This window comes from Gopherus flavomarginatus, chromosome 1 (genome assembly GCF_025201925.1).
Source record: "Gopherus flavomarginatus isolate rGopFla2 chromosome 1, rGopFla2.mat.asm, whole genome shotgun sequence".
Classification (NCBI taxonomy): Eukaryota; Metazoa; Chordata; order Testudines; family Testudinidae; genus Gopherus; species Gopherus flavomarginatus.
In genome coordinates, this window is record NC_066617.1 from 139,276,814 (window position 1) to 139,304,770 (window position 27,957).

The following is a 27,957-nucleotide window of genomic DNA, read 5'->3' on the forward strand; positions in this document are numbered from 1 at the left end:
AACTCATTTTTTCCTGTTCTGTATTAAATAAGGCTATTGTGATACAGGCATTCAGCTACTGGAGCCATGACAAGACCACATTATAATGTTCTAGAGACACAGAGACAGTGTTCTCAACCTGTCAAGACCCAAGGGTGTAACAAAAATTCAGAGTGAGGCACCACTACAAAAGAATATCAGAACAGGGGTTGAGGAACAAGAAGTGTTCCATTTTTAACTTGTAAAGCGCTCAGTTCTGCACTGTAGGCCTCATCCACACAGTTCTAAAAACTGATTTAGTTAAATTGCAGCATTTGGACCTCTAGCGGCAGTATGGCCTGGTAGATACAGCACTGGATTGGAAGTTGGGAGACCTGGGTTAAAATCCTGGCTCTGCCACTGGCTTGTTGGGGTGACTTTGGGCAAGTCACTTCACCTCCTCGTGTCTCAATTTCCTCATCTATAAAATAGGGGTGATGTTTATCTCCTACATAAAGCACTTTGAGTGCTATTGGTGAGAAATACTATATGAGATAAACTATTATTAGTTTATCAGATTAAACCTGGGTAGCTGGCATCAGTAAATTTACAGAAAAAGCTAAACTTTTTCACACCACTGAGCAATACAGTTAAACCGACTTAATTTTCTAGTGTAGACGAAGCCTAAGAGTGTTCACACAGGCTTTTGCACTGTTTAAGTATGCCAATTAGGTAAACTGGTGCAACTCCATGTGTGAACCTGACCTGAGTAGCGCTTGAGTAACCACAGTGAAGTTCCTGGTTCTGCTCTCTTAAGTACATATTACTGGGTAAATTTCACCCCCGTGCAGAGAGCCAGAGCAAGGCTTGTGCCCCACTTAAAGTCCTATTTAAGAGTCATTTTGAAGGGTTCTCCGTGCAAGAGTAAATTTCACCCTGTGTGAGGAAACCTTGCAGTATGGTCTTCCTAACTTTGGCTGGAGTCCTCATTTCTTATGGCAATAACTTCATCAGTGGGGCAAGCCATGCTTCCACCACTAGGCAGCCTTTAGGAGCTGTGAGCCTGCTCTGTTCCCACCATCTCTGTCTGTCTCACAAAAAGCAGGAATTTGTTCAGTGATCTGACTGTTTTCCCTTGGTATTTCTCAGGTGAGTGCTCTGTCACTGGCCAATCCCATTTCAAAAGTTTTGACAACAAGCATTTCACCTTCAGCGGGATTTGTCAATACCTATTTGCCAAAGACTGTAAGGAGAACTCCTTTTCTGTTATCATAGAGACGGTCCAGGTAACAGCACTCTGTGTGTGCGCGTGCACTTGTGTGTGCGTGCGAGTGTGAGAGAGAGAGAGAAAGAGAGATTCGGTGTGTGTGAGTGGATGATTAGAGCTTCCTGTGCACATAAATGGCATTTTTCTATAAAATTACCTAGAATTTCTCTTCTGAATTAACATATGTTTTGCCTCTTCTTGCTGCCACTCTTTTAACCCCAGGCTGTAAATTCACATTCACAGTGCAACTGGATTGTCTCTCTGGAGCTTTGCCAAGTTAGCATATAAATACAAGAGACAGAGGAGGGTGTGCCTCATACACTGAACTGTTTGGGCTGCTCACTGGGTAATTGCCCTGGGCAGAAACTATGGGGCATGTAGTAGCATTGTTACCTTAATAGTATCTGGAGTTTTTTCTCACAGGGATGCACTGGCTAATAAGTTACATTACTCCCTAGTATGTCAGCCCCTCTCAACTTGTTTACTGTGCCCTTTGCCACAGAGAGAATGGCAAGGACCCAGCTGCAGGGCAGGAAGGGGAGATAGCCAAAGAGAAATGGGAAGGGTGCCAGAGCATATTGGGACAGGAAGAACACCAGCAGAGTTTCCTCAGGGAGTTTTGCAGAAGGGGCAGTAAAATGGGTATGAGAGTGAGTGAGAGAACTGAGGGAGTGGGAAGGAGGGCAGGGAAGGTAAGGGAGTTTGCAGAGGGAGGAGTGAGGGCATAATATTGAGGGAGAGCAGAGAGGTAGGATAGAGAGAAAGGGCCGCAGCAGTGAGACTGCAGAGGTTTTGAAAGGAGAGAGGAAGGCACCAGGGCAGGTTGAGGGAGGGTGGGAAGGAAGGCAGGCAGCAGAAGGAGCAAGCAGCATGAAGAGCACAGTTGCAGGGCAGAAATGGGGAAACTTTTCCAAGGCAGCAGGGACAGATTAGGGGTGGTTAAGAGGCTCCAGAGAGAAGGTGAGCAGAAAGCTCACTTGCTTTAGGGAAATGGGTTTTGCCCATCCCCACCCACCACCCCCTTCAGTGCCAGTGACTATTATGTTTGTGCCTATTACACAACAAATCAGAGATCAGAGCTGTGCGTGTGGAACTGGCATAACTGGTTTCCACTGAAACTGTTCTTTCGAAACTGATGAGGGAAGACGGGAGCCAGTGAGTCACCGTTCCTTGTCTGCAGAATGTTCTACCCACAGCTTCGTAACTAGTGACATTAGCGCCCGAAATGATGAGAGTGAGAGCTGCGCGCCTCTAGTTCCCCATTTGAACAGACTTGTGATGTGTCTCATTATCACACCAGACAGAGCAGTCGAGGAGAGGCTCTCTCACCCCACAGTGCAGCCTGTGTACCAGGGAGCCTGCTGTCATGGCCTCATAGCTTCTTTTCCAGTGCCCTGAGAACAAACTCTGCCCTAGAGCAGCCTGATCTGTAGATTGTGTATTAATTACACTGAGTACTTAAGAATTCCCAGTTACCCCTCTGTGGTTTGACAGTTCCTTGTCCCAAGATCAGGCCTGATATTATTAAAATTACTGTTCAGTTGGGAACCCTGGTGTGCACAGTTGCAACACTCACACTTTAGGAACCTTTCTGTGTTTGTAACAGTTTTATTAATTCATTCTGCAAAGTCACAGACACTCTAACCCAGCAAGGTAGATAGAAATAATACAGAATGTGCATCTGAACATCCGTCTACTCTCACGTTCCTTGCAGAAAAACATGAAATGTTATCCATTATCTTCCTCATCACTATCACCTTCCTCATCATCACCAGTGGCCATCATCCTGTAACCTCCTGTACACAGGCTGGGCTACAACTTGTATAACATGTTATGCTGACATCTCTATGCCTCATGTATAGTCGCCAGGGATTTCTCTCTTCTTATTTGTATTTCCTCACCCTTCTAATGTTCGAGTGCCCGTCTCCTATAGGTTAGGATAGTAATGATGTCATCTTATTATCATATATGTCAATTTGTTGCTATGGCACTCTTGTGACCAGATATCTGCAGTTGTTCCTATCCTAAAATATCCAAGAGTGAGTGTTGGCTCACAGTCCTGTGGTTTCCTGGTGTCATTATTTACAGAATTCCCCCTTAAACATTCTGTTCCCAGTTCCCCAAAACTTAGGGGTGACCATTGGGACATTTGTCTGTGCTAACATTCATAGGCCGCATGCCTTATGCGAACTGCTGTAGCCAGTGCCTTACAGGATACAGGCTTGTAGGTTCCTTGCATTACTGCCAAATAAAATAAATACTAAACCAAGCTTCATGGGCAATGGATATGACAGTAAAATTAAAGTCACAGGAGGGTTTCTGGCCCAGCATGCTAGAGGAACTGAGTGAAATCCTAACGGTCATAGGAAATGTTGGCATCTTTTTAGTGTGCCGATGATCTTGATGCAGTATGCACCCGCTCGGCCTCTGTCCGAATCCAGGACATGGAGAACAGCATCATCAAAATGAAGCATGGAGGCGTCATCTCTCTGAATGGGCAGGATGTACAGATTCCTTTGACACAAGGTATGTTTGTGGCACGTAACAATTCAGACCACACATTACTATCCCATTATACTGAGCCCAGGCTTTACTTCAGGTCTGAGTCCAAGCCTCGCTTCTGTCCACAAAGAATCAATCTGCCCCAATCAGCAAGCACTCATGACCCTATCCTAGGATGCTACTAGGGGTGGGTCAGAGACACTGGGACTCAGGTCCAGGCCTTGTCATTTTTACTGTGGACGCAGGTCAAGAAGGTCTGAACAGCACAATATGGACATGTCAGCATGGCTGTGAGACCAGCATCCAGCAATTCTAAACCTGGGTTTACAATGCAGTGTAGACACTCAAGCACGGGCTTGGAAACATTGGGTCCACAAAGCTGGGATCCATAGTCGCAGGTTTAGTGTGCAGTATAGACATACCCGAAGGTGTCTCCCTTCTCAACTTTATCAGGCAGGCTTTAGCCTAGCCCAAAGAGTGTTTCCTATTTCCAACTCTGAGTCGCATTTTATATAGTTAGCACCACCTTTTATTGAATTTGCATCTTGCCGGGTTCTCTTGGGCATGTGCCCAGGTCCCCAGTTGGTGTAGATTGGCCCTGCTCCATTGAAGTTGATGGGGTTATGCTGCTGTTGACTATTTGAGGATCTAGCCCACAACATTCAAAACCAATGTCAAGTATCCATTTTATCTATCCCAAAACTTGACATTTTAGAAGAGAGCTGCAGTGATTTCACCAATAAATCTGAATGATGCTTACATGTGTTGCTTTTGGGGCCTGTGAGGCCCAGATCATGCTAAGGAGAAGTGCAGACATGCACCAGACCAGGGGATACAATACCTGTGAAGTGTCAAAGTGATGCACAGCAACCAGGGGAGCATGATTGGTGTGTCCCACTTTGTCATTGTGCAGTCTACACCTCCCCTGCTGTGTGGTGCCAACTCCATTGGCCAGTATCATGGGAACAGGTGATATTCTACACTTGGCCTATCTCTGCACCTTGTGGGGAGCCTAGGACCAGTAAGAAGCTGTGCTACACTAGCACTGTCTTTGTGCCCCGGTTGGTACTGGGTTTGTATCTGCGGTAAATCAAATGGTACAAATCCATATGTCTACACTAAGGGTTGCATCATTTCCACTACATTTGTGCAAAGAAAAGAGTGTAGACAAACCTCAAGTGTATCTGCTGAGATCCATCTCATGGGCTGATAGGTGATGAGGACATTGTATCCTCCTTGCTGTTGACAGAATGCATCCCTTCTTGTCTGAAACTTGCCTGATGTGTTTTTGAGGTGCCCTCCGTATCCAGCGCATTATGATGTCTTCAGTTCGCCTGACCTATGGGGAAGATTTACAGATTGACTGGGATGGCCGTGGTAAACTTTTGGTGAAGGTAGTTTTTTCTCCTCTCATCCCACCCAAACATACACAAAGACTTTCTTGTCTGATGCGAGAAATTGATTGTGTTGCATGCTAGAAATTCCATTCTCTCTCTCAGCCTTCAGAGCAATATACTGATCCCTTTGTTTTCTAGAAACATATATTTGCATCTCAGAAACAGCTTGGTTTTTTTTCTCTTTCTTTTCTGTGCACTAACAGTAGCCATTAACCGTGAATAGCTTTGCTTTCATTACAGCAGACCACTATGGACCAGATTTTGATTTCATTGTCCATTCCCACTGAAGTCAATTGCATAGGTGAAAATGAAAGATGAATTTGGCCTATAGGATACAATCATTCATATGTTCAAGGAAAAACATAATTTAATTGCACAGGATATACAGCATGCTGCTCCTACTAAGAATAATATTTATGGTCATTTCAGATCAACGTAAAGAGAGAAGTTTGTATTGTGGAGTGTAGGGCAACTGATAGTTAATAAAGCTGCTATTATTGTTGCATCCAACAAAAAATAAGGCTAATCAATAATCCTATAATAAATCTTTTTATGTTCCCAGCAAAGATGCTTTTATACTTTGCATTAGACTGATTGAATTTCTCAAGATTCTGCTTCATAAGCACGATGGTGAAGTGTGATTGATAAAGGTAATAGTGTTGATGTAATATACTTAGACATCTTTAAGATGTTTGACTTGATGCCACATGATATGTGGATTAAGAAACTAGGATGATACAAATTCAACATGGCACACATTAAATGGATCAAAATGAGCTAACAGATAGGTCTCAACATGTAATTGTAAATAGGGAATCATCAGTGAGGTGCTTGTGTTTCTAGTGGGGTCCTGCGAGGATCTGTTGTTGGCCCTACACTATTTAATGTTTTTATCAGTGGCCAGGAAGAAAACATGAAATTAGATAAACTTTGCAGGTGATACATATGTTGGAGGAGTGGTAAATAAGGAAGAGGGCAGGCTATTCACTGATAAAAAGTGATCTGGATTGCTTGGTAAGATGGGTGCAAGCAAACAATATGCATTTAAATACAGCTAAATGTAAATGTATGCAATTAAGACAAAGAATGTAGGTCATACCTACAGGACTGGAGACTCTATCCTGGAAGCAATGACTCTGAAAAAACATTTGGGGTATTGTGGTGAATAATCTGCTGAACATGAGGTCCCACTGTGAGATGCTGAGGCTAAAAAGGGCTAACGGGATCCTAGTATACATAAATGGGAAACTTCAGTAGGAATAGGGAGGTTATATTATCTCTTGTATCAGAGGGTAGCCGTGTTAGTCTGGATCTGTAAAAGCAGCAAAGAATCCTGTGGCACCTTATAGACTAACAGACGTTTTGGAGCATGAGCTTTTGTGGGTGAATACCCACTTCCTCAGATGCATCATGCATCTGAGGAAGTGGGTATTCACCCACAAAAGCTCATGCTCCAAAACGTCTGTTAGTCTATAAGGTGCCACAGGATTCTTTGCTGCTTATATTATCTCTGTATTTGAAACTGGTGCGACTGCTATTAGAATATCGTGTCCTGTTCTGGTGTCCACAGTTCAAGAAGGATGTTGATAAATTGGAGAGGTTCATCGAAGAGGCACAAGAATGAATCAAGGAAAACATGCCTCATAGTGAGAGACTCTATTTAGCTTATCAAAGAGAAAGTTAAGGGGTGACTTGATGACAGTCTATAAGTACCCAGATGGGAACAAATATTTAATAATGGACTTATCAGTTTAGCGAACAAACATACAACAAGATGGTAGGAGTTGAAGCTAGACAAATCCAGACTTCAAATAAGGTGCATATTTGTACAATGAGAGTAATTAACCATTGGAACAATTAGCAAGGGCTGTGGTGGATTCTCCATCACTGGAAATTTTAAAATCAAGATTGGATGTTTTTCTAAAAGATCTGCTCTAGTTCAAACAAGAATTAATTCAGGGCAATTCTATGGTTTGTGTTATACTGTAGGTCAGACTAGATGATCAGAGTGGTCCCTTCTGGCTTTATAATCTATTTATGTATGAAAAGTACACACTTGGACAGTATATTGTGCTTATTCTAAGGTAGAGCCCTGTATGGGACTATTCTTTAATCCCACTCCTCCCCGATCTTGCTATTATGGCAGCGGGTCCTGCAAGACCCATGGGATCCCAGTCCTGCTGCAGGGCTTTACACTAGTGCCCCACAGGGCTCTAATTCTAAGGGCCAGAAATATGGCTGCCTTTCCCTGGAGATTAAGATGGGGAGAGAGCCCAGGGAACCCCATCATATTACCCTGTACGCACATGCAGGAGTCTGTCCTTGTGTGATTGTTACATCCTGAGGACCGCTGGTGGAGGCTAGTCAGCGCTAACCACAGCTCTTCAATCCTCTCGGGGACATGATGAGGCAGAAACGGGGTGCGAGTGTTTCTGTGGCACTGCTCTCGTGCACACTGGCCTTCAGCTGCCCACTGGAGATGAGCGAGCTACAAAGGTAGAACAGATACACTGACTGCAGGTCCTAACCATGCTCCCCTGCACCATCATTATGGACCTGATGATTGCACATCCTTTTCTTGCATTGCTGAGCACTTACTCATGTGAGCAGGTCCATTGTTGTCAACAGGAATAAGTGTGTGAATATGAGCTCATCAGTGTAAGAGCTCCATGATTTAACCCTTTATCTGCTCTTTCACGGCACGAGCATAGTGCATCTATACTCTTGCTCTGGCTATATTTTTTTTCCTTGCCTTCCACTCTACCCAGTAGGGTTCTGTGTCTAAGAACCATCATGAAGCTCATATGATAAAACAAGCACAGAGTTATACCCGTCTTTGCTTTCATGAATTCTGGATAAATGTTGCATAGTAGCATAAAAAGTGGGCTTAATATTCTAGTTCAAGGTAAAGGTTCATCACAGCTTCAGCAATTGAAAAAACACTGTAACAGGAGGGAAAGCTCTGGAAGGGTTTAAGAATATGGATTCAGCAATTTGTGTTTCGGTCTAATCTAGATGTACAATAACAAAATACCTAGGGTTTGTTTTAGGGTTGACGATAATTCAGTTCAATCCACTGGCACCTCTCAGGATTTCCTGCTTTTCTCTGCATCTGTGGTCTCTTCTGCCAAGTCTCAGACCTTTACACCCTGACCATCTCCTTGCTCAGCTGTTAAAAGGTCTAATTTTCTACTTCAACCCCTTTATCATAACAGCAATAACTGTTGCTAATTACTGTCTTAGCTGTTTCTCCCATTGTCTTTTTTTATTATGTTCTGCTATGAATTCCTTCCCATTTATGTACCTAAGTCAGCATTATTGTTGCCTTTGGAGCACTAATTTATGGTGTAAATGGACTAACCTTTTGCCAAACATTTCTGACAATTGGGGGAAGTGATCCACTCCCACTGACTTGTGCAAACACTTCTGGTAAAAGTTACAGTGTTTGGATTTGCCCGCTGCAGTCGTCCAAAAGAACACTCCTTTGGTGACCTCTGAAAGCTTATGATTTGACCCCTTCAGGCAAGGCCTGCAGTTTCCAAAACATACATAAAACTCAGATGAACATGAGTCATTAGAATGACAGTGTCCTTGGTTACAGAAATGTTAGAAATTCACTTTCCTTGGGGCTTTCTGACTTCATTTTTCCTGTGTACCCCTCACCTGCTGCTGTTGTCAGTGAGAACAGGACTGGCTTCCCTTTGGAGCCCTTCACCAATGATCTTTTATTAGCCAGAGGAATAACTGTAAAAGATATTCCACTTTTCAGCCTGCTTTTGTATCACTGCTTACCCCTGCCAAGCTAGGGTACAAGGGGCAGCAGTCTAGTCTATGCTTACAGGGAGCTACTGTACCACTCGCCATTGGGCCAGCCCCCAAGCGTTGCATGTAATATTCATTTAGAGATCATGTTTTTATGGATGTTGATGGCCACTGACAATTCCTATTGACCTGCCCCTCTGTCCTCCTGGCTTTTTTTGTGATATTACAATCATTCTCCTATATTTAAAAATCCGTTTCCTCTCCACTGTTGCTGTTATAAAGACCAACACAGACAGGGGAAATAAACTACTCAAGGAAAACCGTGAAAGTGACTAGACATTAAGTGCTATTAAATGCACAAAGTAAATACATTGGGGGAGGAGGAGAAATGGAACTTTTTTCTCTATTTAAGTTAAAATAATTCAATTGGTTAAAAAAGTTACTACTTGTACATTTGTACTACTTGTTTAAAAAAAAGTATGTAAAACTGTTTGATTTTTAAGTTGATGGTGCCCCTTTAATGTATATTTGAGGAATGTATAGTCCATTAAAAATACTGCCATGAAACTGTGGAGTAATATTGAAGAATAACCATTCTACCCTTGTTTCTGTGAGCTCTCCCCAATGTATACTGACAGAATCTGTGGTCTGTGTGGAAACTTCAATGGCAATGAAGGGGATGACTTTCTGACACCTTCTGGCCTTGTGGAAGCCCTTGTGGAAGATTTTGGAAATACCTGGAAGCTCAATGGAGATTGCCAAGACTTGTTAAAACAAGACAATGACCCCTGTAGTCTCAACCCTCGCTTAGGTACTGAAACCTGACCTCCACATAACATATGGTACAGTGTAACAACATGTGACCTTCTATCCCATAGAATTGCAACTGTTTTGTACTGGGAACAGAATCACTATAGCATCTGTAAAATAAATAAAACACCTTTCGTTCCATGCACTGAATGAGGCAGGGGTCCTGTGGAAAAAATTACTATGTGATCATGTAATTAAAAACTGTATCATACTGTGTACACATAAGGAGGCTGAATTCAGGTTACATGGGAAACCTGACTTCTGGCTTTTCCTAACTTCAGAGGGCTTGATTCTGTAACCTTAATAATGTTCTTTGTAATGTAGTTTTTAAATTTAATTTTCTAATTTAAACAAACAAACTGAAAAAAAAAAAAGCATCATGAAAATCCAGAAATTCCATCATATGGAACCATATTGATGCCAAACTTGGGTCATTGAGAGGGTTTGGACCATTAGATTTACAGCACAGACTTGAGCTAATTTGTAGAAGTAGTAGGCTATTATGCTTTATGTGGATCAGTCACAAGAGGGGCATGAAAGACATTTTGCAAGAGGGTTTCACAGCTATTTGCTGACAGAAGGGAAATATAGAGACTCAGGACTCCTGGGTTCAATTCCCGGTTCTGATGAGGAGTGTGTTCCAGTGGTTGTAGACCCTTATACCCCTAGTCTGTCTCTGCCCTCCTCTGCTCCTGTTTGCCACAGCTTCTGACTCCTTTCTCTCTGCCCCTATCCACCTATGTCGCCCAGGCGCCTCCTTTCCTCCTATACACTCCTTCATCTCTTGATACCTGCTTCCCTTCCCTCCTCTTCTATGCCTATCCTTCCTGCTTCCCCACTGACTCCTGGCTCTGTTCCACCCCAAGTCCTGAGCCTTTCTCCCTCAGGCTCCTGCAACCCTGTTGCCCTCCATCTTTTCCTTCCCACTCCATCTCTTCCCCCCACCACCACATTCCAGTATTGCAGCTGCTGCCTCCTCCTCCTCCATAGTGCCTGGGCTTCAGCAGGGGGAAGGATTGAGAGCACAGGAGAGACAGTTTTTTTGGCTGTCAATTCTGGTGCCCCTGGTGTCCAGAAAGACTAATTGTATGGGAAGTTTTGCTCTCAGCCCCTGCAAGTCCAGAATGGTGCATGTTCAGTTGCTCTGTGGAGATGGCACATGCACAGCCCAGTCACACACACGAGCTGAGAGAGGATGGCACATGAAAAAATTCAGCCTGAACAGTTTAAGTCTGGCATAGTTATAAACAGCTGAAAACAGGTCTTATGATAGGAAGTGCCAGGCAAACTTATTTACAGGTGTCGCTACCAATTCTGCCTGTGATAACAGAACAGAAAATGAAGGTTTTCCTATGTCTATTTTGCTAATTAAGGGATGTTATGATTTAATAGGAAATAATCCAGCACTTACAGTCGCTGCTCTTTTAGTGTAAAGTGTCTGAATAATAATTTTCTCATTTTAGCCAAGTATGCTGAAGATTCCTGCTCAGTTCTGATGTCGTCCATATTTGAGCCTTGCCACCATGAAGTTAGCCCTTCTCCATACCTGAAGAACTGCCGCTATGACGTTTGTTCCTGTTCTGATGGCAAGGATTGCTTGTGCACTGCTGTTTCTACCTATGCCACTGCATGTGCTAGGAAAGGCGTTCTGATTAAGTGGCGGGAACCGGACTTCTGCTGTAAGTGAATGCTGCAAAGTACTTTCTTGCATTGACTCTATGGTGTCCTTTGGCAAGGTCAGTGAGGCAGAGGGAGTTAAGGGACCTGATTTCTGCAAGGTGCTGAGTGTCTCCTCCAGGACATGTGGAACACGCTCAATTGTCTTGGACTCCATTAAGAGTCGAGGGTGCTTGGTTGTTCACAAAAGGTGCTCAGCATCAGGGAAAAGTAGCTCTCATTGAGCAAAACTCAACTGATTTGGTGGCTTGGTTCAGATAACTTCCCTACTAACTTTGGCTGCCTATCTGAAAATGTTCTGAATATCTTGGGCGGGCAGTATCCAAAGTCTCTCATGACGTTTACGGTAACAGGTTCTTTCATTGTATTTTGACACTTCCTATCTGGGACCCAATCCTGGGAGGCACTGACCACCTCAACTCCTGTTGTCTTCCAAAGGAGTTGTAAGTATTAACCACAGTATCAGATCTCTGGCCCTAGTGGAAACCCAGCAGACTTTTTAGTTCAGGTTCCAAGGGAAAGGTACAAACCAGTTCTTACCATGTCTGCACCATTTTTCCGATATGTGAGTACTATTTTGCTGTCATGTTTTGGCCTCTTTGTCTCCACTGTTAATTCTAATATGACCCTGAGGCTGAGACATCTGTGACATGACAATGATGATTTATCATTGTTGAAGTAGTGCACAGAGTCCCTTCGCAGGCTGTGTCTCCACTGTGCTATGCACTGTACAGATATAAAGGGTGGGATTTTCAGAGGTGTCTAAAGGAGTTAGGCAATATCTACACTTAAAGCGATACAGGGGCAGCAGTGCAGCTGCGCCACTGCTGCGCTTCAGTATAGACACTTACTACAGCGACGGGAGGGATTCGCCCATCACTGTAGTAAATCCATCTCCCAGAGAGGTGGTAGCTAGATCAATTGGAAGAATTCTTTTGTTGACCTAATGCTGTGTACACAGGGATTTAGGTTGGTTTAACTATGCTGCTCGAGGGCACGGATTTTTCACACCCCTGCCCTGAGTGACATAGCTGGGTTGATCCAATTTTCTAAACTACACCAGCTCTTAAATGCCTAACTTCCAGCGAAAGCCAGTGGGATCCGAAGGCTGAATTCTCCTTAGGATTGTTTGAAAACCCCACCCATAATAAATGGCAGGCCCTGTCCCACAGAATTTACAATCTAAAAGGCCAGGCAAAACAGGTGGCTGAAACACACAAGTAGACCCGAAGAGTGGGGATAGAGATTGATGATGAGGTGACAAAAATAATAGGATGAATATGCACGGACCAACAGTGTGTGTGGGAAGAATCTGGTAAGAGGCTGGAACAGAAAAAAACAATCCCCCTTTTTCTCATCTCATTATTAGGCAGAATTGGTTGGAAAATTTTGATACAAAATAGAAATAACTTTCTCCATAAATGTTTGCAAAAGACTTTTCTTCTTTTTCCCAAACAGCTCTACTCCTAACAACAGTAGCCAATCAGGGATTTTGGGGAAAAGCCCATATGCTTGGCTGCACTTCAACTCGGGTCCATTATTCCTTCACAAACAGTAGCTGAGTGGGGCAGCCATTTGAAAAACTGAGTTACTGTAGAAGCTAGAGAGGTGTGAGGTCACTGCCGTTCCAGCTGATACAATCTCAGCCAGTTAAGTTCAGTGATTCCAGTTGTTGGAGGCTGGATAATATTTACTGAAAGAGAAAGAACAAGACTGGATTATGTTAAATGGCTGTATGGTTTCATAATATTGACCTAATTTATGTAAATGTTCAGAGAGTGGAACAGTAATTCAATAAAAATCCTTTTAAAAAAAAACGCACCGGTCTGGAGGCTGAAAGCAAGAGCAACGCTAATGCACCATCGTTCTTGCTGTAATTGAACAAGTAAATTTTCACAATTAATCTTTAATAGTGTAGCACTGCTTCCTCTTCTCTGTACATTACAGAGCACTTTGTGCCTGCACCAAGCGCAGATTTCTCTGACTGCAGATCCATCACGCCCCATTAGATAATTCTGATGCTCCAGACATCTCCTGTCACACGAAGGAGAACAATCATTCCTTTAATGGGCCTAAGACTTGAATATGCTGTTTGCATAATTTGTGCTGACGGCCAGATGTATTGAACTGGTGGCTGCTCCCCTGCTCTCTGGCTGAGATACAGGCTCACAGGCAAATGACTTGACAGAAGCAGTTTGCTTTATCTGAAGTTCAATACTGGCAGGTGGTCTGTGGCCTCTTTGTGCTACACACTGTACAGATATATAGGGTGGGATTTTCAGAAGTGTCTAAAGGGGTTAGGCCATGTCTAATTTAAAGCGATACAGTGGCAGCAGTAGATTACTATACTGCTAATGTAGCATGGCATTTCTGGCTGTTTAAATGCTGCATGATAGGCTATCATACTAATCCAACATACAGGTATTGAAAATGCTTGTGGCTTCATTCTAATTCATTTGTCTAAGAGGGAAATCCAGGCCCTATAGTCCTCTGTGGATGCAAGAGACCTGATAAGCAGCAGAACTAGTTGTGCTGCATGGGAGTATGTAGGAAGATGGAGTCCACAATGGGGGTTTGCATCCCCTGTGTACCACATCTCCCCTACAAGGAGGAGGTATATCAGCCAATGAGTCACCAACTGCTCCTTCAGGGCTCTCGAGCAGATTTCAGAGACCCATTGACCAACCCACCTCCTGCCCTATAGATTTAGTGCAGTAGTGTCCATGTTGCATGACTTATGTGAGGGGATTTCTGTATGAAAGAATATGTCTGCACTGCAGAGTTAACCCAGGATCTTACTCAGGTGTTACCCTTACCCCGTCCTGTCCACACACAAAATCCTCTCACAGGATTTTGCTGGTGTTTTAAACCTGGGCTAGCTGGCTTGGCTGGGGCTATGGGATAGAGCTAGGGCTGTCCTTAGGATTTATGGGGCCCTATGCAGCACAGGCACCAACCTTTTTCTGCGCCAGTGGGTACTCGCACCCACAGCCCCACCCTGACTCCACCCCTGCCCCAAAATCCCCGCCCTAACTCCACCCCATGTCCCTATTGGACCCCTCCCCAAATCCCCACCCCATCCCCGCCTCCTCCCCCAAGCATGCCATATTCCCCCTCCTCCCCCCTCCCTCCTAGGCTTACAGTGTGAAACAGCTGTTTTGTGGCGCAAACGCTGGGAGGGATGGAGGAGGGAGAAGCAGGACGTGAAGGCACACTTGGGAGAAGGCAGGGGGGGTGAACTGGGGTGGGAGGGCAGATCAGGGAGCTGCCGGTGGGTGCAGAGCACCCAACAATTTTTCCCCGTGTATGCTCCAGCCCTGGAACACCCATGAAGTTGGCGCCCATGCTACACAGTATTATTAAACCGGTACCCCTATGCCCAACTTGCTCTTAGCAATACAAAATGAATATGGCCCCTGTCTTCTGCCTAGTAAGGAGACTGAAGTGCACTCTGGGTATGTGGGAACTGGCCCATTCTTACCTGCTGTCCCGTTCACAGGCATGGACTCTGTATGTGGGTGCTCTGGGGCTGGAACACCCAGGGGGGAAAGTTAGTGGGGGTGCAGAGCACCCATCAGCACCAAGCTCCCCCCTGTATCTCCTCCTCCCGCATCTCTCGTGAGCCGGCAGCCCCATGTTTACCAACTCCTCTCCCTCCCTCCCTCCCAGCACTTCTGGAGCACCGCGAACAGCTCATTCGTGGCATTCAAGCTCTGGGAGGCAGTGGGAGGAGAGGGGAAGGGGCAGGAAAGAGGCAGACAGGGCTGGAGCAGGGGCAGAAAGAGGCAGGTTGGGGATGGGAGCGTGGGGGAAGGGGTGGAGTGGGGACAGGGCCTGGATCGAAGGCAGGGGGTCGAGAACCCCACAGCAAGCTAAGAAGTCAGCACCTATGATCCCGGTGGTGCCTCAAATTTTTGGGTGCCCTATGCTGCTGCGTATGCCTAAGAACGGCCCTTGCTAGAGCTCTGGTGCCACTTTCACTCAGGCTGGTAATGGGCACACTTTGCTGTGAGGACTCTGGCTAAACCAGCTGAGTGCTGATACTCCTCCAATGCCCTTCCCACAATTCCCCATGTATATCTTGAAGGACAGACAAGTTCTCTCACAATTCACCAGGAAAAAAATCATAGAGTGGCTCAGTTTAATAAATGGTATCACAAAGAACCATGTGATGTGCCCCCCAAAGTGCTAGTGACACAGATAGCTGAGCACAGCACCAGTGAGGACACCCGGGTAAGGCTTGTGTAGTGTGGCTGATCCTATCCAGTGGTCAGGCTAACTTGGGTGTTCAGGCAGGGCTGCTGATCCCCCAAGTTAAGTCTGTGGTGAAGGCACACCCTAAAGTCAAAATGACAACAGAGAAGCTCCCAAGTTGGGGATGGATTTTGATGTAGAGCCACTAGCTCTTGCAGTTTAGAACAGGCATTTTTAGAGGTCACATTGGCCTATCTGTTTCCTTTCAGTTTCCACACCTTTCAGGGCAAAAAGTTTTGTTTGTTTGTTTGTTTGTTTAATTGCATGAATTACAAAGCACAAAGTCAATTTTTTCCTCCCACCCACATGATCTTAGTTGCTGCTGTTAAAAGTTTCGTAGGGGAAGAAGGATTAATTTGTTGGTGCAGCATAGTGGAAGTGGAAAGTGCTCATGTCATTGGACAGTTGGGCAGCCACTGTGAAGGACTGAGGATGCTTTTAAATCTTGAGTAAGGGCATGTGCAGCTAAGGCATGTAACAGTACCTCAGCTAAAATTAGGACAAGCTGTGGCATTGTCAGTCACTAGAAACAAGGAGCAAAGAGTCCTGTGGCACCTTATAGACTAACAGACGTTTTGGAGCATGAGCTTTCGTGGGTGAATACCCACTTTCTCACCCACGAAAGCTCATGCTCCAAAACGTCTGTTAGTCTATAAGGTGCCACAGGATTCTTTGCTGCTTTTACAGATCCAGACTAACACGGCTACCCCTCTGATACTAGAAACAAGGAGTGTAACTATGTGCTGGATAATTAGAAATGGGGCAAAACTGGAATCATTTATTTAAACCATCGCAGACTTTGAGACTCAAATAAATGGGTGTCTGGATTCAAACTCCCTGTGCCTTTAGTTTGCCAAATCAATTCCTTTTCCAATGGTAGATCTACAGTAAATCACAATCATAACTCTCCTACCTTAGTAATGATGATGGAGACCTTTGAAAGTGCTCCTCAGCTTTGTCTGTCAAATTGTACAGTGTGGTGTAGCTGTAGCCCTGCCGGTCGCAGGATATTAAGGACAAGGTGGGTGAGGTAATATCTTTTACTGGACCAATTTCTGTTGGTGAGAGAGACAAGCTTTCAAGCCACACAGCGCTCTTCTTCAGGTCTGCGAAAGGTACTCTGAGTGTCACAGCTAAATGGAAGGTGGGACAGATGGCTTAGCATAAGTAGTTAGCACATATTCTATGGTCTCTCTAACCTGTTCAGTGTGATATAGGCACTTACCCTATTGCTGGAGCCTCACAGCCCCTACCCTAACACATTCTATACTGTCTGGGGCAGTGGAGTAGCTGCTCCCACATAAATCCTTCATGTGTAAATTGGAAGTGCCATGCTGTTAACTGCAGCCAGAGGCCCATGCAACTGGGATAAAAGAGAGTGTCTTTTATTTTCACTGCTGAATCAGGCCATGCCTCAGAGTATTTGCTCTCCAATAGGTGCCCATTGCTCTGGTGAACTTTGATGGACCTTATAGGGGTCTATTACGGGAGGAAGGATGGTGGTTAGAGCACTAGCCTAGGAGTTTGGAGACGTGGGTTCTAGTCCCTGCTCTACTACAGACTTCCTGTGTGACCTTGGACAAGTCATGTAGCCTCTCTGTGCCACAACATCTCATCTATTAAAGACTTTGAAGTGGGAAATGGGAGCCATATAGGTACCTAACATAGATAGATTGTGTCTTTGGGACTGGTAGCATGGGGTGCAGAGAGACAGTTCCCAGTAGTATCGTGTCTGAGGTAGAAGCAATACCATGAGAGCAGAATGGGAGGAGCATAAAACAGTGGCCAACCTTGCACTCTTTAAAAGAGTGCAGCATGTGCTCTCCCAGCCCCTGTGCTGGCTTACCTCCATTGGCTGGTGTGGAAGAGGGTGGGGCCATGGCCCAACCATTTGCTATTCCTTTTGGGGTTTCTCTGATAGCCAGGAGGGAGCCCTAGAGTATTCAAGGCCTTGTGCTTGGGGAATACAAGGGCTGGAATTGTCTGGCCCTGCTGCAAGGTAGAACGCTGAGGAGGCTCCTGCACCCCCTCGACCTAAGCTTTAGTTGTGATAGAAGCTTGCAAAGTCTGATCTACAGCTGCTGTCCTCGCTCCACTGAGTGTCCTACATCAACTTTGAACCCTGCTGTTTCCATTATAAGCTTGTTACAAATCCGAATGCTCCTGAAAATCCTAGTTAAAAATACAGCCTTTGAGCAGAAATATTATGATCCTGAGAGCTGCCTGTTCTCGGTCTTGTGGAAAGGAGAGGACTGACGCAGCTACTTCACTACATGTACATTTGTTGTCATTGCTGCCACCTCGTGTTGAATGCAGATACAAACCAAGAAACATCTCCAAATCAACACTAATAATTACAGAAGTAGACTAAGATATTAGAAGGCAGACCCCCAAAGTTAGGCTCTCAAGGTCATAGTTAGGTCCCTGAAGAAGAGGTCTGACTGTAAAAAGTGCTGACTGCTGGGTGCTCAGCACTTTTTGAAAATCATGCCACTTGAATATTGATCTTGACCCTAAACTACATTGTTTATGAATACAAAGTAAAAGGAAGGAAAAGTACAGGTAGACAGGGCTGGCGCTACCATTTAGGCGACCTAGGCAATGGCCTAGGGCGCCAGAATTTTTGGGGGGCGCTATTTTGCTGGGGGGGCGGCACACGGGTCCAGTGGACCTACCGCAGTCATGCCAGCTGACGGTCCACTCCTGGAAAGGCTCCGGTGGAGCTGCCGCAGTCATTTCGGTGGACGGTGAGCTGGTCTAAAGGTTCCGACGGACCTACCACAGTCATGCCTGCGGCAGGTCCACCGGAGCCTTTAGACCAGCGGACCGCCCGCCGGCATCACTGTGGCAATTCCACCGGAGCCTTTCCAGCAGCGAGCCATCTGCTGGCATGACTGCGGTAGGTCCACCGGGGCTGCAGGGGGCGGCGAAATGGCCGTCCTCTTAGGGTGTCAGAAACCCTGGTAGAACAATGACTTTGTAAACCCACAACTCCCTTTTAGAGCCAAGTAACAGCAGAAACTGGAGGCAGTTTGTATTACCCTTTCCCCCAATTTGTGGGAATCTTTTTCCAACATTCATTATCGATTCCGTTTGATGCTGTACCTTGCTCACATTGTACAAGTGGTTCCACTGACTTCAGTGGAACTATCTGCATGATAGCAGATATGGCCCTTGATGTACCATTGATGGGTTTCCTGTTCTTTTTGAAATAATCTCCTTGTTAGGATAAAAAGATCTAATAGTAAAAGTGAATCAGAAAAAAAAAACAACACTGTTATCAGATCCAAAAATAGGCAGCTATTCATTTACAGCCTGGTCCAAAGTCAGCTGAAGCCAGTGGAAGACTCAATGAAAGACTTTCCATTAATTTCAATGGGCTTTGGATCAGCCCTATATAGCATATCTATTAATGTGAAAATGTTCCCCACTGAGTACATGAATTGTACAGGACAGTGGGTCTTTCCATTGTGGTTTCATTAATGTGTATTATTTAACAGCAATGACTTGTCCAGAAGGCCAAATTTACCAGCAGTGTGGAACTCCGTGCAACCAGACCTGCCGATCTCTATCCTACCCAGATGTAGGCTGCAATGAGTTCTGCATGGAAGGCTGCTATTGTCCACATGGGCAATACATTGATGAGCATGGAGATTGTGTACCGAAGTCCCAGTGCTCTTGCTATTATGATGGTGAGATCTTCCAACCAGATGATGTCTTTTCAGATCACTACACCATGTGGTAAGTGCAGTACTCATAACTGATTTCAGTTGTTTCTTTACATACCATTTAAAGAAGTTTTTGAAAAGCCTCATTAGATAACTAGGCCAAACCACTGGTGTAAATTGGCATCGCCATACTGAAGTCAAAGGATCTGTGCTGATTTAAACTAGTTGAGGGTTTGCCCATAACTAATCTAAATCTAGGCATCTTCCCAAGACGTATCAAAAGCATCTGCATCAGGAAGTAAAATATAAAACCAAACGTTTCTGCAAAACATTCTGACAGTTTGAAATGGAGTTTAGTAACTTGCTTACAATAGCCCTTTAAATGCTTTAAAAATGTATTTTTAATGCACACTAATACATTTTTTTAAATGTTTAAAACCTAATTATCAAAAAAAGCAACTACTGCGTAGCATTTATAATTATTAAATGGCAACTAGGAATTGAATTGATGAACTGTTCCCGACAAGCCCAATTTCTGGAATAATATCCTCTCATTTTCCCCTTAACCAGAGAGGTCACATTGAGAGCAGTAAGAGGCCACGTCTCCACATTGCAGCAAATAGGGCTGTGTCACCACTCTGTTACTCAGTTTTATGCCAGTGTAGCTCCATTCCTTTCAGTTGTGTTACATCAGTATGACATTGGAGTAATGTAATGATGAATAATAATGTGTGCTTAAAGGCCAGTTTGCCTTGGTAGGTTAAGGCAGTGGCTCTCAACCTTTCCAGACTAGTGTACTTCTTCCAAGAGTCTGAGTTGTCATGCGTACACTTCACTTGCAAACTATTTCACTTACAAACTACTTCACTTACAAACAACTTGCTTACAAAATGAGACATAAAAATAGAAAAGTGTCGCTGCACATTATTACTGAAAAATTACCTACTTTCTTATGTTTACCATATAAATATAAAATAAAACCATTGGAATATAACTACTGTACTTACATGTCAATGTGTAGTATATAGAGCAGTATAAACAAGTCTGTCTGTATGAAATTTTAGTTTGTACTGGCTTTGCAAGTGCTTTTTATGTGTAGCCTGTTGTACAATTAAGCAAATGTCTAGATGAGTTGATGTGCACTCCTCTGCATACCCCCAGGGGTATGTGTACCCCTGCTTGAGAACCACTGGGTTAAGGATATACAGTGGGTATGGAACTACGATTGCCCAGTGTGTGTACAAATCACTAGCTACAGCCTTGCATTTCTTGAGCATTCTTGTAAACTCTTTAAAAACCATAATGCAAATGAAACTTAAATGTCAGTTTGTAAATATAGCCACTGTTTGTTTTTCTTTCATAGCTATTGTGAAAATGGCTTCATGCACTGCACTACAAACAGAGTCCCTGGTGCCTTCCTGCCAAGTGTTTTCTTTGACCATCAGCCATCTGCCAGAAGTTAGTATGCTTTCAAAAATTTATATTTGTTGTTCTTTTCTGCAGTATTTTGCTACACGGTTTGAGGGAAGGGATGCAACAGTAGTGCTTGGGTGGGTGGAAGTGTGTTTATAAAAACAATGCCTTCTGTGGGATAAAGTTGGGTACATTCCCATCTTCAGGAGAATCTGAGAGTGTTCATTGAATTGCAGTGGGATGCTGAGCACCACTCATGATTGATTCCTAAAGCAATTACAACTACCATTGCAGTTTCCCTTTAGCTAACGGGATTAAGGGTGATGATCACCTAGGGTTGATTTTAGTCCCCCAGTTGCTATTGGACAATCACATTACAGCAGAGATCCAGCCAGCTTTTTATCTTCTTTGTTTGGCAAGGAAGTTGTAATCTTTTCTTTCAGGTGTGGTCCTTGTCTCTGCTATCCAGACTTTTGCAACCTTACAAGTATACTATTGCAATGCACTACACCTTAAAACCATTTGGAGACCAAAGTTGGTGTAAAACACAACAGCTAGCTCACTGAGTGGGGCATTTCACTAGGAGCACAGGACTCCAGGAACTGCACTGGCTGCCCATAGGTCTCCTGAGGACGTCTAAGCTGTTGGTTATGACCTATATAGCCCTGAATGGCCTGGAACCAGCCTTCAAGAGGGACCCCCTCTCTCCGCATGCTATGCTAACAGACCCGTGGTCCACAGGGGCATGTGAGCTGGATCCCACTTGTTATAAAAGAGGAGGGCCAGCTGGCAAGGTGTTCTCTGTGCAGGCTCTGGGACTCTGGAACTTGTTCCAACACTTGTCAGAAAGAGCCCAAATTGAGTGACTTTCTGGGCAAGCTGCAAAAGACACCTGTTTAAGATGGGTTTGGAGAGGGCCAAAGGTATGCTTCCAAGATCATGAAAAAATAGTTTAGCTGAATTCCATTTGAACTGATTACTTCAATGCTGCTGAGCATTACCAGTATTGTGAATGGTGTGTTAGGGCATGCAGGGCCTTGGATAAGGATCTGTTTAGATATTATTTAAATAGAAATAAATACAAATAAATATTTTAAGAGCTGGTTGGAAAATGTTGACTCTCCATCAAAAAATGGAAACCCCAAAAGTCTGATAACTTTATAACTATGTTGGTCAGAGGGGTGTGTGACAGGTTCCCCCCCACCTCCCCCGAGGATGCCACCTGGAACTGGGGTACAACTGAGCCCACCTGACCCACCAACCTGGGCTCCCTCTCACACTGTGCCACTGTGACAAGTTGCTAAACTCTCCAAGCTTGCTCTTTCACCGGCATACACACAGGTAGGGACACACACAGCTGCAGTCACACACATGAGATCAGCTCTGCATGGGAAGACTCAGCTAAGGAACTGCCCAGTTACTCAAGTGCAACCCCTCCCCCTGCCCCTTTTGAACGGTAAACCCAAAATTATACCATCTTGCACTGCACAGGGAACTGCACAGCTTAAGCTCATGAAATTCACCCCCTCTCTCAATGTGGAGAGGAATATACGCAGCTTTCTGTCCCGAGTATGATTTCCATGCACTGGTTTTAGTTAAAACAGAAACAAGTTTATTAACTACAAAAGATAGATTTTAAGTGATAGCAAACAGATCAAAGCAGATTACCTCAGTAAATAAACAAAACCGCAAACTGAGCTTAACACACTAAATAGGTAGGATATGAATTAGCAAATTCTCACCCTGAGTGATAAACAGGCTGGCAGATTCTTTAGGCACAAGCTGCCTAGGCTCTGCAGCTTGGGTTTTCCAGGTTTTCATACACAGGGTAGAAATCCCTCTAGCCTGGGACCATCACTTCCCACAGTTCAGTCCTTGTTCCTCAGGTATTACCAGGGGTGTTGTGGTAGGGAGAATGAGGAACCCTCATGACGTCATTTCCTCCTTTTTATATCTTCTTCCCAATTGCTGGAAGGTTCTTGGCTGTGACCTGGGTCAAACAGTTCCCGTCGTGTAGTGCTATCTCTGAGAGGTTTCTATTGTACACAGTTCCTGGAGTAATCCGTGTGCTTGTGTGCATTTCCTCAATAAGCCATTAACCTTGTTTGGCCTTTTTATTGTTATAAGGTTGCTTGTGGGTGTTTTCAATCTCCCAACATGTTTCAGTAACATATACATAGCTAAACTTCATAACTTCACATATGACGATAGCACATACAATTCAACAAGATATTATTGACTAGCAGATCAAGACTTTTAGAATGATACCTCACAAGGCATACTTTGTACAAAATATATCCTAATTACATAACAGTGGTAAATATTGGAGTGCCAGGGTGTCACCAGGGATTTTCTTTTACTGATCTAGGCTATGTCTATGCTGAACAGCACTGATGGCAGCACATAGGGTGTGGGTAGTTACACACAGCAGTGAAAGACTCCAGTCAGTGGGGAAAGGCTCCAGCAATGTGGAGCTGCCAGAGACTTTCCCTATTGCCTTTCCTTGATGGAGCATATACCTGCTGCTGGGGTCTTGCTTTCCGGTGGGGATAAGCTCTGCGGCAGGGAGGCAGCAGGACACTACACTGCTACAAATAACAGTGTGTAGATGGGAGAGGCGTTGCTTGGGCATGTAGAGAGCTGTGTATGGTGCATACTCCAAGATTCTGGCATGTCTTTACTTATCTAAGCAGAGCCTTATTGTATACACTGCTATTTATATCCATGCTAGGCAGGACCGGCGCTAGGGGTTTGAGCGCCCTAGGTGGACGGCAATTTCACCGCCCCTTGTGCTGGTCCCATGGCTCCGGTGGAGCTACCGCAGTGGTGCCTGCGGAGGGTCCGGCGCTCCGCGGCTCCGGTGGAGCTGCCGCAGGGGTGCCTGCGGAAGGTCCGCTGGTCCCGCGGCTCCGGTGGAGCTGCCACAGTGGTGCCTGCTGCAGCTCCATCGGAGCTGCGCGAGCAGCCGACCATCCGCCCGCAGGCACGACTGCGGCAGCTCCATCGGAGCCGCGGGACCAGCGGACCTTCCGCAGGCACCCCTGCGGCAGCTCCACCAGAGCCGCCTGCCGCCTCTCCAGCAAAACGGTGCCCAACAATTATTCTGGCATGCTAGGCGATTGCCTAAGCTGCCTAAATGGTAGCGCTGGCCCTGATGCTAGGAGAGTGTGTATTGTGTGTACTTGTTATGCTGCCATAATGGTGTGCACACTGTTGACATGCCTATAGTTGTGTCAGCCTAGTGAGGATGCAATTATACTGAGTGCTTTACACTGATATACCTTGTTCCCCTTCCTTAAGGGGCATCACCTGTACTGGTACAAGCATCTTTCTCTCAGTATAACTGTGCCCACATTAAGGGATTGTACTGCTTTAACTATACTGGTGTAGTTAAAGCAGTACAACTTTTGTGTTGTCCCATTGACTTTCACCGGGGTTTTTAGAAATGTCACCCTCTAGCCACACAAGCGTGGGAACCTAGGTTTGGAATCTATGTTCTGCTTTAGTCCTTTCACAAAACCAAGCTTCTGATCACAATGCTGACAGATCCCTAGGAGCAATGCTATCCTAATGAAATTTTCTTCTTAATTACAATTGTTTACATTTTCTTTCTTCAAGTAAAAAGAAGCTTGTCATGCAAGGCACCTATGGACAAGTTTGTTTGTCCTCCAAACAACCCAAGAGCTGAAGGGATAGAGTGTACCAAGACCTGCCAGAACTACGATTTAGAGTGTGCTAGCCATAGCTGCATATCTGGATGCCTCTGTCCCAAAGGAATGGTAAGCAAAATGTGAACTGTTGTGTTTAGTAACTGACACAAATAAAAGTGGATCATCCTGATGTTCTTGCTTTCATTCTTTCCCATCCACAGCTTTCCTGCTGTTCAAAACCATGTGGTTAGTTGTAGTGTATTCTGCAATAGGTAGCATAATAATTGAGTGCTAACAGCCACATTTTGATGCCCCCGAGCAGGTGTATTGGGAAGGGAAAATGCACAGAGAACCCCTTCTCCCTACCTAACACCCTTTCATAGAAAGCAGCCAGAATGAATATGCATGAAGACAATGACTATGATTAAATCTCATGCTTCAGGGCTTCAGCCGGCTGCCTGCAGGAAGGATTTTTTTCTCTAATGCCCTGGTGACTTCTGCCTTTCTTTGAAGCATCCGAGATTGGCCACAGCTGGAGATGGAACACCAGACAGGGTGGACCAGTGTTCTGAGGCAGCAGAGGTGCCTACTTGGAGTTCCCCAGGGGTGCTCGACCCCTGCTCCGCTCCTGGCCCCACCCCACTCCACTCCTTTCTCCAAGGCCCCACCCCTGCCCTGCCTCTTCCTGCCCCATTCTGCCTCCTCCCCCGAGCACACTCCACCTTAGCTCCTTTTCCTCCCCCCAGTGTTTCCTGCACACTGCTGAACAGCTGATCCACTGGAGGCAGGAGACACTGGGGGTGGGTGAGGAGCTGATCAGTAGGGCCTGCTTGTGGGTGCTGAGCACCCACTATTTTTTTTCCGTGGGTGCACCAGCCCTGGAGCACCCATGAAGTCGACAACTATGTGAGGCGGTATAGAAAATCCTCCTTCTTAGGGTACATTTAGACTTGGATCTGGGAGTGTTATTCCCAGCTTGAGGAGACATACCTGAGTTAGCTATCTTTGTGCTAGCATGCTAAAAATAGAACGTAGCCATGGCAACATGAGCAGCACTATGGTCTTGCCATATTAAGTACACACCCATCCGAGACCATAGTCATCTACTCGGGGCAGCTAGCCCAGCCCACAGCTCATGCTGCCGTGGCTACATTCTATTTTTAGCACTCTAGGACAATGAGAGCTATGATGAATATGTCTACCTGAGCTGGGATTCACACCCCCAGCTCCAAGTGGAGACATAACTTTTGATTCCTGGCTAGAGTGCATTGCTTATTGTGCTCAAGGTCAAACTTAGCTCCAGTTTTGGGGTCAGAATGGAATTTTCCCCCTGGGTCAGATTGGTAGGGATTTAGGGCTTTTGCCTTTCTATTCAGCATGGGCGATGGATCATTTGCTAACATCATCTAGGTGTATCTCACTAATCACATCCCTGGCATTGCAGGGGCCTCAGGGGTTGGTGGCACCTTGGTCTCTTCTGCTCTCTGCCTGTTTGGCTCTCCTACTATACAACAGTTTAGTCCCGAGGACTGATATGCTTTAGTCTAATTTACATCAGTGGACTCAATATAGGAGTATCTGGGTGAGATTTATTAACCTGTGATATACAGGAGGCCAGACTAGATGATCTAATGGTCCCTTCAGGCCTTAATCCTTATGGAATCCAAGAGAATGCTGCAGCCATCATTCTCAGAGCATGGGGTAGGGATGCTTCACAACCTACTGGGGCTTGTCTAGCCAAGTAAGGAGGTGTGGTTAAGGTCTCACTCACCCAAACAGCTGCTAGTGCCCAGAGGCCAATGTGGATGGGTTACAGTTGGAACTCAGTGTAGCTTTTATAAAGCTGCTCTAGGCTGTGCTTCTGTGCCCGCCCCCCCTAGTAGAACTGATCGGAGAATGAAAACATTTATCTGTGAATAATTTATATGACATATGACGGGAAAAAGTTGTTGAACAAATTCTTTTAGGGAAAAAATGCTGGCAAACTAGGGGTTTTGTTGTGTCTTGATTTAACTTCCCTTAAAACTCACAGAGACTCTGGTTGGAACAGCATTTACAGTAGTCCAAGGCCTGTTAATACTGTCTTCTAAACTAGATCCTTTACGTGCCTGTCTACAAACCTAGCATAAACTAAAGGGAAAAGTTGTTTTGTTAATTATGGAGCTGCAAGTGCTAATTTTTGTTTACAGCTATTTAAAGTTTGAGCTCAAAGTAGTGCAGATTTCCTTGTGTGGAGATTTGCTTTTAGTTAATAAAGAAAAGCATGTGCACTACTAGAACTTAAGGTCAAGGTTTTATAAAATGAGTTATTATATTTAGCCTCCTAAATTAGTATGTAGGCACCCAAATAAATGCTAGGATAAGTATCCAGTAGTTCCCAGTTATTTCAATAGGAGTTGCTGGGTGCTGAGCACTTTGGAAAAATGAGGCCAATGATGTAAGTTCCTAAATATGAATGTAGAAGGCCAACTTTAGGCACCATTTTTTTAAAATTTTGGTCACTATTTCCACCATCTTTACTAATGCTAACTTGCATCACTAGAAATTCTGTCACCCACCCAACGTTAGTAAATACATATATAAAGACACTCTCCCTCTGGACCCCCAGGGCTTCTCCTTTGTTGAGGTCTCACTGCTTGTAAGCTGCTCCAAGCACAGACAGTCTTTTCTTTGACATTCTAAAGCATGTGGTGCAGAGCATCAGATTTTAACCAATAATAAGAAATTGGTTTCCTCCTTCGCCCCCCTACCCCAGAAAATTCTGAGTTTTTGGAGAAAAGTTAAAGGCCAACATATTTTGGCCACAATCCAATATATTTTGATTCTGAAATGGTGCCTTCTGGGAGTTATAATTCAGTTACCTCATGTTCCCATTCTCCTCTTTAGGCTGGGCTCCTTGGTCAATACATCTTCCACGACGCATCAAGACCTCCCTTCTTAGTTAGGGGAGGTGGCACTCCCGGTATTTCAGTTTGCGGTCAAAATGTTTTGCTTGAAAACAGAAAATGTTTCCATTTGGGGCATTTGAATTTTCAGTGAAAAATTGTAATTTTCCTCAGGAAGAGACTTTTGACAAAAAAAAGTTCATTTTGACAAAAAACCAATTTTCCCTTTAAAAACCTTTGCCGTGGAAATTCTTTAAACAGCCCTCGAGAATTCATTTTGTTCACTAGTTTTGAATTTTATCTAAAACAGTGGTTGACTTCATTTGTAGCAACTGTGTAGATTTATAGACTTGTGGTGCTTTTTCTCTTGTATGTGAGTGTAGTTCTTTTCTCTTTCAGTATTTCTTCCAATGTCTTACTAGAAACTAGATTGCTTATTAGACGGTAATTTCCAGGATCTCTTTCTCTCTCTCTCTCTATTTATTTATTTATTTATTTTGGAAGATTGGTACCATATTTGCTGATAATCAGACATTTATAGGGGAAGATTCTGCTCAAAATAGCAATGTTTTCTGATGACAGCGGCTGAGATTGTGAGTTGCAGCTAGGATGAGGAGAGCTCCTTGTACTTCCAGCTGCAGTCTTTTGTGTCAGCAGTGAGCAATGCTAGCAATGGGCTAGTTCCAACAGCACTCTTTTGTGGCAGATACAAAA

At 44.6% G+C, this 27,957-nt stretch overlaps 1 protein-coding gene across 3 annotated transcripts in view; it reads left to right on the forward strand.

The window, feature by feature from the left end:
• VWF (von Willebrand factor) overlaps nt 1-27,957 on the forward strand; it is a 250,196-nt gene that overhangs the window by 62,834 nt on the left and 159,405 nt on the right. For all 3 annotated transcript variants that reach the window (XM_050965078.1, XM_050965096.1, XM_050965087.1), the window contains exons 11-18: nt 1,108-1,244; nt 3,613-3,751; nt 5,021-5,121; nt 9,502-9,697; nt 11,160-11,375; nt 19,128-19,368; nt 20,659-20,753; nt 24,327-24,487. In XM_050965078.1, the coding sequence (XP_050821035.1) occupies nt 1,108-1,244; nt 3,613-3,751; nt 5,021-5,121; nt 9,502-9,697; nt 11,160-11,375; nt 19,128-19,368; nt 20,659-20,753; nt 24,327-24,487 (1,286 nt within the window). The remainder of the gene's footprint in view (nt 1-1,107; nt 1,245-3,612; nt 3,752-5,020; nt 5,122-9,501; nt 9,698-11,159; nt 11,376-19,127; nt 19,369-20,658; nt 20,754-24,326; nt 24,488-27,957) is intronic.